Raw genomic sequence first — 16,099 nt, 5'->3', positions numbered from 1 at the left:
AGCATAAACATTGAACCCATCAGAGAGCATGCTCTTCTTCCCCTTGTGTATTTTTACCTTATAAATACGTGCTTGCTCTTCTCAAGCATCATTTCATTACGACACATGGTGCTGGTTCAATTGACGGCTAAATGCATCTGAGTCGAAGTCAGCAAGCATGTACGCACCATAAGGATATTCGGCTGCGTCATTTTCAGCCACGGCAACGTCACCAACATCCTTTGGCGTACCATCCGCACTCATAGGCTCACCTAGGATATTGTAGGTAGCGTGCTCGCTTGAAGACTTTTGGATCGTTCCGCGTGATGCCGCTCTGCAGTGATGTAAGCGAGCTTGCCTTTGTACTTACACTTGTGCCTCTTCACGACGGCGGATGGCCTCAGCACTAGAGGCAGAGGACGATGCCGAGCTAGAACCCATTTGGTTCGCGTAAAATTGCTGTTGTAGCTGTTGCTGTTGTTGGTGCTGCTCCATCATGGCCAGGCGCTGTTGAGCTTGCAAGCGGACTTCGCGACGAAAGCTGATTACTTCCTGAAGAATGAGCTTCTTCATACCATCAATATCATCGACTTGCTCAAAACTAAAGTCAAACTTGTTCGCACACACTGGCTCATCATTCGGATCATGCCAAACAGCCAGGTACGGATGCTCCAAAGCTTCGTCACAAGTGATACGTTGCTCAGGATCAAAGGAAAGCAGGCGGCGAAGCATGTCGAGTGCAAGCGGTGTTGCCTCCGGGTATAAATGCTCGAAAGGCACAGGCTTCTTGTACGGTAATGAGCGAATGTACTGTTGCGCACGAGGACTAGCTACACGGCACAACATGGGCTCCGGAGGCGTTCCAATATAGTACAAAATTTGGTTCAGCTGATCGACATAATCATGGCCCTTGAAGAGTGGGCGTCGACCTAGAAGCTCAGCGAGAATGCAGCCGACAGACCATAGATCAATCGCCGTCGTATAGTTCTGGTGTGATAACATGATCTCCGGTGCTCGGTACCATCGCGTGGCGACATACTCTGTCATAAATTCCTGCTGGCCTGACATAACGGTGTTTTGCTCTGGGTCGAAGCCACGCGACAAGCCAAAGTCACAAATCTTTAGCTCACAATCTGCATTGACAAGCAGATTGCCCGGCTTCAGATCACGGTGCAGCACATTTGCACTGTGAATGTACTTCAAACCACATAGGGTTTGGTAAATGAAGCTCTGGAAGTGCGCATCACTCAGCGGCTGTCCCGATCGAATCTGTGAAGGTTAGCAACTGCTGTTTGCACATCCGCAGTCTGTGTTTCAACGCACAATCGCATGAAGATCAGCCTCCATAAGCTCCTCGTACAAGTACACCTCATTAAAGGCAGACGGATTAGTGATGTCCAGATCGTACAAGCACGTAATATTTTTATGCCCCCGGAAATGGCGCAAGAGCCTAAAGCTGTTAGCATGAAAAGCGAGCATGGTCATATACACACTTAAGTTCACGAAGAGCACGCTTCGTAAGAATCCGCTTGTTAAATACATTCGATACCTTCTTTATCGCAATGCTTTCGCCAGAAGCAACGTGTACAGCTGAAGCCACACATCCATATGCGCCTTGACCGAGTCCCTTCTTAATTTTGTACGCAGGATCAATCCAAAAGGTTTGTGACAGCACAGAAGCTTCTATGCGGTGTTGTGGCTTATCACTCACGACACTCATGTCTGCGTGAGCGGGTCTTCTGGTTACCGATGGCTTGTCTGACGGCAAAAGCTGCAATGAGGTTCCGGCGTCAGCAATCGCCATTTTGAAGACCTCCACCCTTTGTGCGACGGTGTCGTCATCACACGTTCATTTGATTTCTCGTCTATCGGCCGAATCTGTGCCATATTTGGCTTCCAGTGTGTGTGCGTTGCCTGTCTTGTAAGGTGCACAAGCCACCCATTTGGCTCTATGGCCGCGGAAAGAATTTCTTGGCACAGCATCGCTCTGCGTCAAAAAGCATCCGTGCCGCGCACGTGATGCGACTTAACATGGTGACAGACCCATGAGCTTACACACGTGCACCAAATTTTCGCCAACGTGCCCACGTCGATAAAACTGGTGCACGAATTCGTTTCTGACGTAGGTGGTCATTGGACTATCCTCGCAGCTCCGGCTTTGCTCAAGCCATTGTAATACGAAGTCTTCACGCACATGCCTGCCTTTGTTCGAGATATGTGCTGCGGCCTTTTTTAAGTGTCGTTCAATTTTATTCCACCCAGTCACATCTGAGGCTGCATTCGTGCTACGCTATTCCCCTGGATAATGAAATGCCTCTTTCATTTTGGCGCGCCATTCCCCCTCTCCCCCGGCCGTTGCCTCCCACGCTGCACCGTCCTTGTCGGCATTTCGGCGCCGGTCGAGACGCGCGGTCATATCACGTGACAAGTCCCTGTATTCGCACTTCGTTCCTCGGTATGACTCTTTGGCCCCATCGCCCTTGGTGACGGTTGTGTCATGTCCCATGAATTGGCTAAAGACATAGTCACTACTCTGCGAACGTCGTGGAAGTTTGCTGCTATATGTCAATTCTTGATGACATTCAATGACGCATTGCAGCTGCAAGATTTTCAAACCCACGTACGTATCTGAAAGTACAGGGAGTGACGAGAACTCACACGTCTCTTAGCGTCTAGAGACAGCTTTTGCGCAAGATGATATGTCATATATCTCATGGCTGTTCACGCAACTTCTCCGATTTGTGTCGCAGAATCGCTACATAACGTACGTGCTCAATCTAGCTTCCCCACTCACATGCATGCCAGTCAGGAGCACTGGGAAGATGCCTTCCGCCAATATTGGCACACTTACCGACAACCATCCGAACGTGCGCCGCTTGGCACACAAGATATACCGGTGTCATGGAATGCCCTCGATACATATGAAAAGGTACGTGTCCATCTAGGGGCTCATGGTTTGCAGCTTACGTGTCTACATGAATTGTGCGAGTGGCAACTTGCGTGGCCAGAGCGACTGCGACGTATGAATGATTCTGATGATGATGCGGTCACTTGGGTACGTGAAACGGCTATGCCATCTACTTTTGGTCCTTATATATCTAACCTGTAAGCGTGTTCTACCTGCAGGCTGGGATCGCGAAGGCAATACGTATTGGCTCTTCGATGATAATCGCTTATGGGTTCAGCGTGCTCCTCCTAAGCGCCCTAAAAGGAACCAGTCGCTAAGTTGCCAGGCCTCTTCAACTTCGAAAGCGAAAAGGCGCAAAACGAGCTCGAGACCTCCGCCCCGTCCAGCTGGCCGCCGTTCATCACGTCTGAATCCACATTCAGGAGCAGACCAAAGCGATGTCTCTGCGTCCGAAGCACCCACCCGCAACAGGGAAGAGGGCCTCTTCAATTCTGACTCGGATCTGTCGCCTCCAACAGATCCTGAAAAACCATGGACTGAATTTGAAACAATTTGCGTGACACGCTCTGAGTGGGAGAACTTTGCTGGGCGCTTTGAGCATTCAAAGCATCCAGACGAGCGAAACCTTCATGTTTACATTAGCAAAGAAGTTTTGCCGCCTATTCTTGATATGATTCATGCAGAAGAGAAGAAAGCAGCACTAGAAGCGGCACTCTCGAAGCGGAAACGCAGTAGCCGCATCGCATTGCGTGATAGTGAACGCGAGCAGCGAGAACGCGAGGAGGCGGAGCTCCGTGCACTAAAAGAGCGTGCTGCGGCAGCGCTGAAAGCGGAGCGCGATCATCAGGCGCGCGAAGAAGCTGAATTGCAGGCGCGAAAGAGCCGTGAAGATCGACTACGTGAGCGTGGCGAGCGCTTGCTTGCTAGAGAGCGTATGATAAATGAGCGTCAAAAACGCGCAGAAGAAAGAAGTAGAGATCCATGGCATCTTCGCTGCGATATATGCCTCATGGACGAGCTGAATCCGATTGACTCGCGGCCTGTCGTCGCATGCGAAAAATGTGGCGTCTGGCAACACATGTCTTGCTGGGATGAGCACGATCGAAGTCATCGTCGTCTGCCTCGACGATGGGATAATGTCTCGTTCTGCTGCCAGCATTGTAAAGCATCGCCTATGTTGTCTGCGCATGCGGTGCCCGCGGCTCTTGACCAGACTGATGAAACCGGCGCACATACACTTCCCTCTGAACCACAAGTACCTACTACTCCTCCAATATCACAAACATCCGTATTGCACGGATCCCGTGTTTCGTCACAAGCATCGCCATCCAATGCGTCGCTTGTACGGCCTGCTTCACCAGCGCGTGTGCCTCACCTGAGTCCAAGAGGCTCATTCCCTCTTCGAACACATTTGACAAAGTCGCCATTATCTCGTGCAGTTGAACCTGAAGATGTGCCAACACCCTTGTCTCTGCATCGCGGAGATCCAAACTTGCTCTTGCAAGGGCATCCTGTCTCTCCCGTTTCTAAGGATCAAGAGCCTGCGCCCCAGACCAGGCTTTCTTAGACCCTTTATACCATGTACTACGAATGTGTGTATGTAGTTTGTCACTCAAAAAGATGTGCGAACATATGTGCAATTATTGGATCGATTCTTAGGCTTGGAGTCTGAACGAATCCTCAGGCGCATCGTACTGCAATGTTCTGAAGTCCTTGTCTCGCCGAACTTACCAAGTTGGAGTATGTTCCATTACCATATTCGGCCGAAAATCAGTGTGCGTTAACTCCGTCATCACCGCCAGCCCAGCGATCTACGTGAGCGCAGCGCTTTATTAAGTGTTGCGACTGTGAAGCTGTGTCCGCTCATGGCGACCAACGCGGCGCAGTCGCCGCAGTCAGCGAGGATAGGTCATCTGCACGAAGCTGTGCCCGAAGCTGAGCAGGTTTCGCGCGCTATGAACCTTACAGATTCTACTAGGATGGACGAATTAAGCGAGATTGGAGATGAAGAGGGCGTATACGGTAAGTTGAAAGCATGATTTTGATGCAAATCATGCTTTCTTATTCAGTTGTGCTGACGGTCCAAAGAGTCAGAAACGCCATCAGAGAGTGGAACGGAGGGACTCACATGGATATCTTGGTTCTGTTCGCTTGCCGGGCACCAGTACTTTGCGGAAGTCGCTGAAGACTTCATAGAGGATGATTTTAATTTGACGGGCCTCAACTTCCTCGTGCCATTTTACCGAGAAGCGCTCGAGATGATTCTCGATATTGAGCCACGTACGTGTCATGAAGCATTGTTCTGACTGCTAGAGGATTCACTCAAGATCCCTGATATCTCAATCGTGGAGTCATCCGCTGAACTTCTTTACGGCCTTATCCATCAGCGCTACATTATTACTCGGCAAGGCATGCAACAGATGGTAGAAAAGTTTGAGCAGGGTCACTTCGGCGTTTGTCCGCGCATATTTTGCAATTCGCAATTCACATTGCCATGCGGCCGATCTGATCTCCCTGGACTTGATACCGTCAAGCTCTTCTGTCCTAATTGTCTTGACATCTACACGCCTCCAAGCAGCCGATTTCACGGGATTGATGGTGCATTCTTTGGTACCACTTTTCCTCACCTGCTTCTACAGAGCTACCGCGATCTCGCTCCTTCGATTCTTGCTCCAACAAACCCCTCTTCCCAAACGAGTGAGGATTCTCCTGGCTCATCTATGGACATTTCGGCAACATCCAAAGAGGAGAATGCTACGAATAGTACAAAAACACTCTCACTGGCTCTTCTTGGACGCAAGGTACCACAAACTGGCATTTATACACCACGTATCTACGGTTTCCGCGTCAGCGCTTTTGCACCCAGCGGCCCTCGCATGCAGTGGATGCGAATGCGACCACATTCACTCTCTGAGTTGAGTACTTAGCTTTTTAGTTTGCATGCAATCTAGCGACCTGGACAGCCGAGCCATAGGTACGTTTTGACGTGTGTTCACGCCATTCCCTTGTTTGATCCACATTTTGGTCGCTATGTGCTCCACGTCACGTGGCTAAATCACGATGGTCCTGACGCGTCGCTTCGCTTCACGACAGTCCGTCAGACTCCTCGAGGTGGCAGTTCGTTACTCGTTCGTTGTCGCCGCCATCACGCTCATTCTCTATTCTTCTGCGACTCGATGAAAGTTTCGCGCGCAGAGGCTGGTGAGTCACTTGCTCCGGTACGTGGTCGTTTTCACAAGTATCTGATTCGTAGTACCTGTGCCTGCGGCAATTGTCTAAGGATGTCAATGTGCGTGTCTCTGAGCCATTGGCTAGTACATCGTTGTCACCCACGCACTTGTTTAGTGTAGCATCTTCAAAAGGTTTGGGAGCTGCTGTTACAACAAAGGGTGTCGTTGTGTTTGACTTGCATGCGCTGCGCAAAACGTTCACGCTTGCTGAGCGCAATGCTTCGCCATCTGCCCCTGTCTTGTCTACACTAACTCTACCGCCTGACACTGGTGATGCGAATATTCTCACATTCGCCGCTAATGAATCTCTTCTTCTTGTTGGAACAAGTCATGGCTCTATTTTGATATGGGATGTCTCCTCTCTGCGAACATCCCCGCTTGCCCCGCGCATAATGCCACCACCCAATGGCCTGAATACGGCTCGTATCCACATGCTTGCTCCAAATCCAGGTGACAAAAATGCACTTTGTGTGGCATTGTTGAATGTAGATCCTTCTTCGCGCCAGCATGGTACTGCACATATCTTCGACCTGTGTGAGGCCCAATGGGTCTGCACACTCCCAGCGAACCATGTCACATCGGCTTGCTGGTCAACACGTGGAAAGCAGCTTGTTCTGGGCTTGCAGTCAGGTGAACTTTTGCAACTGACTCCCGAAGGCGAAGTCAAAGCAACGCTACCTCCTTTGCCTGAGAGCGAAAGGTCTTTGTATGTGGAAGATGTTCAGTGGCTCGAAAATCATGCCTTTCTTGTGACCTATAATACTTGTCCTCCAGCCGCGGAGCACAGCCAGGAACCCGTGCATGAATATGAGGTGTTCATGATTCTCCGAGATCCTAAAGCTAACACAATGACCTATTCAGCGTTCCCGTTGGATGTCGCACCACCTTTTGGCGACACGAGTCGCTGGCCATGCCGCTATGCATGCACATTACGTGATTGGATGCCTATGAAGCATATTATATTCATGGCTTGCTCAGCGAGCACTGATGTAGGCGTAATTGGATTCAAACACGCATGGGAAGCACTAGAGCTGGAAGAGACATCTCGCCCTGTTTTGCCGTTTTCATCGCAGGATGAGACCTCGGACACCGCACCCGTTGCCCTTGCACTTGACCTGTCTTCTACAGACTCTGTACCTGATCCGAATGCGGCAGCAAAGGGCGAAGATCCATCTACAACGTTGCCTGCTGTTCCCATTCTTTATGTGTATACGAATGATGGTGTACTTCTTGCTTATCATGTAATTTTTACGGAGGCAGAGGCGCCGTATCCTGGCATGGTTTCTATTGAGTCCAATCCCGCTTTTTCCCCATCTGCGCTGCCAGCCCCAACTATTCCGCAACCATCTTCAACACCAGCCCCAGCATTCGGGAGTACTTCCACACCTGCACCCACATTTGGCTCTACTACTGCTTTCGGCGGCACTTCATCGAAGCCCGCTATCGCCTCAGCTCCTGCATTCGGGCAAACCAGCTCGTTTGGTGCTGCTTCCCTTGGTGGTGGATTTAGTGAATTTGGTGCTAAAGGCACTTCGGCATTTGGCACAGGTTTCGCGCAGCAGAGCCAACATGTATCATTTGGTCAAAAATCGGGTCCATCTTTGAATTTTGCCTCTCAACAGCCAGCGTTTGGGCAAACGCAAAAGCCGGTCTCTGGATCCATCTCTGGCTTTAGCCAGTTCAGCTCCAAAGGCTCAACATCAAACTTTGGCACTTCTGCATTCAGTGCAGCCTCGTCTAAACCAAATGCTTTTAGTAACGTGCCGTCCACGTCGAATGGTTCCGTTTTTGGCTCTGGAGGAGGCTTCCAGACTGGAAAACCTGCATTTTCGGATGCCGCTACGCAACCTAAACTACGACAGCAGGCCACTGAAGAGCAGAATGAAGAAACCAGAGACCAATTATTCACCTTTGGAGGCCTGAGTGATGCATTGTCTCAATCTGAAAAGCCATTTGGACAAGCGTCTAATCTTTCACCCACTAATTTTTCCTTTGGTCAACGCTCTTCGGTTCAGACCGACGGAAGTCCTCCAGCCGGTCAGCCAACACCACAAAGTCTAAAGACCGATCTCAAAGACACAGGCTCGAATGAAACCGCTTCTACTATCTCGAGCATATTCCAGTCTAGCAATAATAAAGCCGGATCTATTGTACATGAAGACAGGAACGTCATGGATCATGCTTCAAAAACGACTCAAAGTCAAGATACCCCTATAACTGAAAAGCCAAATTTGGAGCAATGTGCCGTTCCCCTTATCTCTACTGATGAAACAAAATTGGAAGATTCAAAGGAAAAAGACTCGGGACTTTCTGCCCAGGAGTCTATCGAAAATAAAACAAAACCATGCTTCTCATCCGAGCAGCCTAGTTCTGGCTTAAAACAAGCAAAAGTTGACATGTCGACAAGCTCATTCATAAAGGAAAATCTTAATGGTCAAGGCTCCAAGTTTCCGCAACTAGCTGAAAACGAAACGAAACAAGCACCATCGTCGTTTACCGAGTTTACGAAAGGCGATCCAAAGGAATCTGCATTCTCGTTTGGGAAGCCAGCAGAAGATAAGCCGAAAGAGTCTGCATTCTCGTTTGGAAAACCTGCAGAAGATAAGCCGAAGGAATCTGCATTCTCATTTGCGAAGCCCGCAGAGGACAAGCCGAAGGAGTCTGCATTCTCGTTTGGAAAACCTGCAGAAGATAAGCCGAAGGAGTCTGCGTTCTCGTTTGCGAAGCCCGCAGAGGACAAGCCGAAGGAGTCTGCATTCTCGTTTGGAAAACCTGCGGAGGACAAGCCGAAGGAATCTGCATTCTCGTTTGGGAAGCCAGCAGAAGATAAGCCGAAGGAATCTGCATTCTCGTTTGGGAAGCCAGCAGAAGATAAGCCGAAAGAGTCTGCATTCTCGTTTGGAAAACCTGCAGAAGATAAGCCGAAGGAATCTGCATTCTCATTTGCGAAGCCTGCAGAGGACAAGCCGAAGGAGTCTGCATTCTCGTTTGGAAAACCTGCAGAAGATAAGCCGAAGGAGTCTGCATTCTCGTTTGGAAAACCTGCGGAGGACAAGCCGAAGGAATCTGCATTCTCGTTTGGGAAGCCAGCAGAAGATAAGCCGAAGGAATCTGCATTCTCATTTGCGAAGCCTGCAGAGGACAAGCCGAAGGAGTCTGCATTTTCTTTCTCCAAGCCTGCAGAAGACAAGCCGAAGGAGTCTGCATTTTCTTTCTCCAAGCCTGCAGAAGACAAGCCAAAGGAGTCTGCATTCTCATTTGGAAAATCTTTAACAGAGAAATCAATTGAGGCATCGTCCATCTCTAGCTAAGCTTTTGGATCATAAAACATCTTCACCCAATCATTTCACAAGGATTTAAAACAATTTCAAGATCGGAGTCTGTGCCAACAACTCGAGCATAACTCAAAAGAGTCTCCATCGGTTGCCATAGACCAGGGACATTCGAAGCCGAGTGGCGTTTCTTTGAACGAGAGCGTGCCTAAAATTCACTTGTCGCAAGTGCAGCTTCCAAATATTCCATATGAGCAGAACGAGCTGGCACGTGAGTTTGTCAAGATCTACACACTACTTCAAGAGGAGCTTAATGAGCTTGCACGCCAAACCAAACAATGCACCGACTTTTTCTCTCGATTGAAACAGCCCTCTTTACACAAGAATGCGATGGATTTATCTCAACTAGATACTTGGGTGTTTGGGGATCTGGGTTTGCTACATGGCATCAGTGACGAGCTAGCTAAAGCCGTTGCCTTGTCTCAACCACAGAGATCAGAGGCGTTCAAGCGAATCCTTTCGATTGAAAGTGTTCAGCTGAAGTCAGAGGTGAAGCGCGAAGAAGTAGCTCGTTTTCTTCGTGCGCGACAAGATTCAGACTTTGCGAAAATGGTACGAGTTCGGCATTTAGGACCTGAGCAGATGGAGAATCAAGCCCGACTTCGGCGTGCGTCCCACCTGGTGCGGGAACGCATGAATGAGCTTGGTGAGTACTTTGATGGGCTCAAGAAATCCAAAGCAAATGAAAAGTACGGTCGAACGATGCTACGTGCGCCTGCTCTCGACACGATCTACCGCTCAGTCGACCACATAGATCGACTTGTATCCGAGCGTATTTGGGAACTTGACCAGATCGAGCAGTACCTCCGTGCGTATATTCCACGCTCGTCTTCGCGTGCACACACGTCATATTCGCCAGTTCGGCCATTGGATGATATGACTGAACTAGATGCGATACTCGCTGAGATTACGTATGACGAGCAGAGCGTTCCAAACGCAATGACAGCAGAGGCCATGTGCGGTGCTTTGTGGGAATCAAGAAAGGTGCCTGTCATTACACGGCTAAGCGAAAACGGTTCAGCTTCTCCTTTTCCGTATGACACTGAACCTATCACTATTCGTTGCTCGCCAATAAATTTGTCCGCCGAGGCGCCGGCTCTTTACAAGCAAGAGCAAGATGAACAGTATCAATCAGAGGTCGCACCTTTGCCTGAGCCAGCAGCGGTGAACTTTTTGGCCACAAGCACGCCAAACGGTGTACAAGTCGGCAGTAATCGTCAAGCCAAACCCCTGTTTTCAGCTTTTGCACGTTCATCGAGACTACCAACGCTTACATCTCGGAATGGATCAACTGCGTCTGCTGAATACACCACATTTGAGGGGCTTGTTGGGCCTCGACCCGTGACCAACACTGAACCTGCTAGTCTTACCTTGGAGGAGTTCGTGGCACAGGACAAAGAGGAAAACGAGGATGAGTATAGTGACGACGATTATGATGAGGATGATGAGGATGAAGTTGATGATTGGGAGGATGACGATGATGAGGCGGACGAAGACGACACCGATGAGAATGATGACTAAGTAGAGCTTGATGGGTCGAGAATACTGTAGCAATTGGGTATATAATAAATACAATCCGCGCGGTATCTGTTGCTATATGTCGACAGACATGTGCATGTCGATTTGAACGTGAACCAGCTCTGCCGGATTGATCCAGCGCCATACTTCGTACTTATGATTTAAGCCACTTTGTTCATGAATACAAAAAGGCCCTCCGTCTTGCCCGCCGTCACATATATCGCTGGCATTGGACTGAGCTCCGCAGAATCCGCCGGAACGTGGTGATGGAAACAGGAAAAAAACGGACCGCACCCGCGAATGGATCAGCGCCATTGCACAATAAACGCATGGCTCATGCGTAATAAACATTGTAAGACCCGTGAGCAAATAGTCTTGACCATTTTCCGCCTCCTCATTCGTCGAAGAGCGAGACTGTGAGCGGATGTGAGCAACTCGGCGGACGGCATTCAAAACAGCATGTCGCAGTGGGTGTGCGTCACGAATTCGTGTGTCATGCGCATCAACTGAAATAGCAATGGAACCATCTTGTTCCATGTTCGTGACAAAAACGCCGATACCCAACTCGCCAGCCGCACGTGCTTGCTGCGCTGTGGCAATGCACCGACGGAATGCATGTCGAACACGGTCAACTAGCGATTCATCAGACCACAGTTGAGCATCTGCCTGTCGATCAACAGGAACCATCGCACGAGCAGCATCACTCCCAGGTACACCATCTTTTGCTGGGATACCAGCGCCAGGCGGCAAGAAAACACACGGCCATATGGCCGACCATTCGCTCAAGCGCTCTGGACTAGGTGCAGGGCCTGTGGGGACCCGCACTAGGTATAACCTTATAGGAATATGCAGAGAACCAAAGGCATTTTCCAGGAGAAGGGTGAGATCCTTTGATGAGTGTGCGTCTTCGAGGCACAGGAGCAAGGATAGATCCATTGAATCGGCATCATATTTTTCCTGAGGAAGCTTCAACACATCCTTTGCCTTGCGAAAGCTACGCAAGTATCGGATCGAGTACTTAGGGTGAACATCACCGGCTCGTAAGGAACCATTTTTCACAAGTCTTTTTAGTATTTGGGCAGCTGGCGAGCAAGCTCTTGGGGGGATATCCATCGCCCAGGCACGCGTCGTATGAAGCTGCATAGTTTTAGGGTCTGGTGACGACGTTATGCGCCAGAGTGGTGCCTTATACGAGGCATCAAGCACTGGGGCTTTGGAATGCGAATTCGAAAGCACACGCGATGATGGTGTCTGTGACGCAGTTGAGGATGTAGTCGCGGGCTCGTGCTCGTCATCTTCCAAGCCTATCTGTCCAAATAGAGAGACTTCATGTGTCTCAGACACAGGCGTTGAAGGACGCTCTTCATCAGGTCCTTCCCACCACATCTTGCCACTACCGTAGCATATGCAAAGTTCTTCACCAGTAGAAATTTGTCGAACAGTTCGATAACGGATCGAGCGAGTCGACTTGTCAAGCTCGAATGACACATTTGCTGAGCTGGGATGATGATTAAAAAGTGATCCAAGACCCAAGGCAAGTGCCATTACGCTACCTTCTGTACGTTTTTCCCATACAAATGTGTATGAGTCGAGAATTGTATGCCGTCCATGGGTCATATATTCTTCAGCGTCAATGAGTAAGACGGGACTAATTTCAATCACCGTATTTCCAGCAATGGGGCGTGTAGCAAACACGCTCCGACCTGCATGATCTGTTTCGCAGACACGTAATCCAAACACATTCAGGTGGGGGGTGCAAGCATCCGGTGCTGACATGCAACCATTCTTCTCCATCTGCTAGTTTGTCTGCTCGACCTGCGAGACTGAACAGACAGACGTCGAGGAGTAAAATTAATCCTGAAGTTTAGCCTTCTGCTCGTTTGTAAAACTTTCCTCCACCAGCACATGAACTTGCTACCTATCAACAATTACAAATGATGTTCTATATGTAGGAACTCTGGTAACTTCAAGAAGGCATGTTACTCACGTATACAGTATTTAATAACAAGGCCCTTTCGAAAAGGACTTTATTTATTGCAGGATTGTTCCATCAGGCTTGACAGCGACAACTTCAAGTTCTGACGAGCTGTCATGATTGTTAGGGCGAATAGAATTTGGATGCTGTTGTTGCTGTATGCTAGACGACGAGCCCAAGTCTCTAGAGCCAGTCACAGAGTTTCTTCGTTCCTTTCGAATGTGAGATGTAAATTCCGAAAGTTTCGAAAGCACACGGTGCTGCCTCAGCTGTGAGAGAGGAAGATCAAAGAGTTTCGACTTGCCTTCCCAACCGATGTGCTTCGCAAGCTTGTCTTCATACATCATTAGAGCTGAACGCAAAGGATTCTCTTTCAATTCCAAGTCTTCTCGCATTTCTTCTGTCAAAGGAACAACGACTGTCTCTGGTTCATCAAGAGGCCTTTCTGTGACCTCCACCAAAAGATTATTTCCCTCGACCCATTCACGCATCTTCGGATACTCTTGGTTGTTTTCATCATCTGAGAACATGACAGCTTGCTTCTCCAAATCATGATCATCATTATTTCTTGGCACGTCTGTAATATCCTGCCCTTCGAACATTTCCTTGCGTTTCTCATCTTCCAGCCGCATTCGATGTCTACGCATTTCCACTGTGTCTTCACCCTCCCAGTCATCACCTTCAGACACATTCGCGTCGTCGACGTCATCAATCGTCTGCACGCGGCCGAATCCAACGCTCTTCTCAGGTTTTGTGAACGGTTTTGATTTGGGCATATTTTCATCCGGATTCTCCTCCGGTTCCACGTTGCCGCTTGCTTTGTGTCGCTCATACCCTTCTTGCATGGCTTGGACAACAGAACTGGGTACTTGGTCGGGCTCTGCGCTAGCGGCCGTGGCATTAGTATTGAAACGACGTATCCTGTGAACCCAACTTGGCTCGCTGTTCGGGAAAGTGGAGGGGTAGATACTGAGCGTGCGATTCAAGTTGACTTGCGCACGTTTTCCAAATGCAAAGAAAGGAATTGTGAATCCATGCACAATCACAGATGCGAGTACAAAAAAAAACACGATCGGTTGAATCGTCAGCGAGAGCACTTCATTGGGCGTTTGGGGGGGGATATTCACATTTTCTGGGAGCATTCTTCTGCCATAAGTGCACATAAAAATGGCACCTACACCCATTGGTCCAAAATAACCGGTGAAAATGGCTTCATGGAAAGTTTTGATATCAGGAATGAACTTCCAGCACAGAATCACGATCGGAATCCGTTTCAGTATCAGCACAAGAATACTAAGTCCGATCAAACGCCCAACACTGAGGTTCATTGCGCTGTCGTTAAACTCGCGCCAAGGCATCTCGGCGCCGATGTAGATAAATGTAGCAACATTAAAAATTAAGTCCACAATGCTGGAAAAATTTGAATCAGCTGTTTGTTTTTGGAACCAGCCGTCCCAAGCGAATGCGGTACCACAAGCGAATGCAGCGAGCAAGTCATCACTTCCGAGTAGAACTGTTAATCCCATAACCGCAATGGCAAGACTGAGGTACTGCGCCACAAAGCTTTCACGATCGACAAGCTTGTGTTTCTCACTAAAGCGGATGAATTTGCGAGCCAAAAAACCAACCAAGCCACCGAGAAATGTGCCAAATACAATTTCCCATGCGATGGTCTGATAAAAGAACTTAGCCACAGGGAAACCGACTTCGCGCGATTCACCGTAAGGAAATAGGCAAGAAACAGGAACGGGAATGCTGCACCGTCGTTGCAGCCCGATTCACATTGAAGCATGTGACGAATATGAGCTGGTACATGCTTTTCAGCCCAAGGACCGCCAACTACAGCCTGTGCAAGAATGGGATCTGTCGGAGAAACACACGAAGCAATCATCAAAGCGCTCAGATAATCGATGCCAGGGATCAGAGCCCAAATGAGGAGCCCAGTAATCAGCCATCCCCAAAGCATGACGGGACCAAGCAGCATGATTATCGAGCGCCAGTGCCTCCAAACATATTTTTTGGGCAATTCGACACCCACTGAAAATACTGATAAGGCAATACAAACGCGCATTATTTCCAGTGTGATCTCGTTCGTGGTGCTACTTCCGGGCGCTTCCACATTTTCCGATCCCCAGCTATTGGGATGGAATATATTCGCCGCACTAGGTCCTTGTATGTTAAAAATACTAGTTTATCCGAACACATACCAATAATAATACCAAAAACCAATGCCAAAGGCGCTTCACCAAGATAGAGCCGCTCCTTGACTAACATGGTGAGCATACCAAACTGCGGAGTTAGAAGAGTAAACATACAATTACAATAAAAAACCCTAACGCGACATAGATAATATGAGGCGCAGACACCTCAAATGGTGAGAATTTGTGCTCCTGACCCTCTAAAAGCTCACCCATAACGTATGGAGCACCCCGTTATGGTGTGAGGATTGAAGTTACCCCGATCAAATCTGTCAAAATTTCACGCCTGATTACGTACGTAACTGACGAATTCCGAAAAGGATAATATGCAAATCCTACACTCACACATGAGTATATTTCCTTAGACCGTAAGTAGTGTACGCAGCCCGCTTAGCTCAGCGGTAGAGCGCGTCACTAGTACCTCCCGCGAGTGCGGAACGCCCCACGGGCGATGACGAGGTCGGTTGTTCGATTCAGCCAGTGGGCAGGCTTAGTTTTTTATCTCTCATTCAATTAGAGTTTGTTGATATTGTTCACATCGAAAACGTCACATGTCGGCCCGCTTAGCTCAGCGGTAGAGCGCGTCACTAGTACCTCCCGCGAGTGCGGAACGCCCAACGGGCAATGACGAGGTCGGTTGTTCGATTCAGCCAGTGGGCAGAAGTTTTTGCACTGTCATTTTGTTCAACAAATTTTCTATCTCGATGTGACCCAAGTACAAGCACGTTTGATGAAGAATTTTTGACGAGTCTATTGCGTCTACGAGATAAGGACCCTGGCCAAGAAGAGGTGCTGACTTATAATTGGCTATCAATGTAGTCCGTCTCGGTTTCAGAATCATTTTGCCAACGAGAATTGCCTGAAGAAAAAATGCGATCTGAAATCCACATACCAAGCTGTAGTACCATAGCGAATAAAAGTGGTTAGCGCATTCATCCATGTCGACTTGCAGACCACCG

At 48.9% G+C, this 16,099-nt stretch overlaps 7 protein-coding genes across 7 annotated transcripts; 4 read left to right on the top strand and 3 right to left on the bottom strand.

The window, feature by feature from the left end:
* Positions 1-96: 96 nt before the first annotated feature.
* On the bottom strand, positions 97-1,699 carry MGL_2731 (uncharacterized protein; the record flags this gene model as incomplete). The annotated part of the gene is made up of 4 exons (XM_001730297.1): positions 97-313; positions 350-1,248; positions 1,303-1,429; positions 1,473-1,699. 4 exons carry the CDS (start codon positions 1,697-1,699, stop codon positions 97-99), a joined length of 1,470 nt encoding a protein of 489 aa, XP_001730349.1.
* A 777-nt stretch (positions 1,700-2,476) lies between these two features.
* Positions 2,477-4,454, top strand: MGL_2730 (uncharacterized protein; the record flags this gene model as incomplete). The annotated part of the gene is made up of 5 exons (XM_001730296.1): positions 2,477-2,599; positions 2,649-2,743; positions 2,785-2,908; positions 2,942-3,034; positions 3,090-4,454. 5 exons carry the CDS (start codon positions 2,477-2,479, stop codon positions 4,452-4,454), a joined length of 1,800 nt encoding a protein of 599 aa, XP_001730348.1.
* Positions 4,455-4,866: 412 nt separating this feature from the next.
* Positions 4,867-5,814, top strand: MGL_2729 (uncharacterized protein; the record flags this gene model as incomplete). Its single annotated transcript, XM_001730295.1, has 2 exons — positions 4,867-4,909; positions 5,201-5,814. The coding sequence occupies 2 exons, from the start codon at positions 4,867-4,869 to the stop codon at positions 5,812-5,814; spliced, it is 657 nt and encodes a 218-aa protein (XP_001730347.1).
* Positions 5,815-6,548: 734 nt separating this feature from the next.
* Positions 6,549-9,428, top strand: MGL_2728 (uncharacterized protein; the record flags this gene model as incomplete). Its single annotated transcript, XM_001730294.1, has 1 exon — positions 6,549-9,428. One exon carries the CDS (start codon positions 6,549-6,551, stop codon positions 9,426-9,428), a length of 2,880 nt encoding a protein of 959 aa, XP_001730346.1.
* Positions 9,429-9,779: 351 nt separating this feature from the next.
* On the top strand, positions 9,780-10,970 carry MGL_2727 (uncharacterized protein; the record flags this gene model as incomplete). Its single annotated transcript, XM_001730293.1, has 1 exon — positions 9,780-10,970. One exon carries the CDS (start codon positions 9,780-9,782, stop codon positions 10,968-10,970), a length of 1,191 nt encoding a protein of 396 aa, XP_001730345.1.
* A 72-nt stretch (positions 10,971-11,042) lies between these two features.
* Positions 11,043-12,512, bottom strand: MGL_2726 (uncharacterized protein; the record flags this gene model as incomplete). The annotated part of the gene is made up of 1 exon (XM_001730292.1): positions 11,043-12,512. One exon carries the CDS (start codon positions 12,510-12,512, stop codon positions 11,043-11,045), a length of 1,470 nt encoding a protein of 489 aa, XP_001730344.1.
* A 486-nt stretch (positions 12,513-12,998) lies between these two features.
* MGL_2725 (uncharacterized protein) lies at positions 12,999-14,468 on the bottom strand (the record flags this gene model as incomplete). Its single annotated transcript, XM_001730291.1, has 1 exon — positions 12,999-14,468. One exon carries the CDS (start codon positions 14,466-14,468, stop codon positions 12,999-13,001), a length of 1,470 nt encoding a protein of 489 aa, XP_001730343.1.
* Between the last annotated feature and the right edge of the window lie 1,631 nt (positions 14,469-16,099).

This window comes from Malassezia globosa (genome assembly GCF_000181695.2).
Source record: "Malassezia globosa CBS 7966 chromosome Unknown mgl_sf_6.1, whole genome shotgun sequence".
In the NCBI taxonomy this organism is placed as follows: domain Eukaryota; kingdom Fungi; phylum Basidiomycota; class Malasseziomycetes; order Malasseziales; family Malasseziaceae; genus Malassezia; species Malassezia globosa.
Note: the sequence above shows the minus strand (reverse complement) of the source record. Positions and strands in the feature narration are given on the sequence as shown.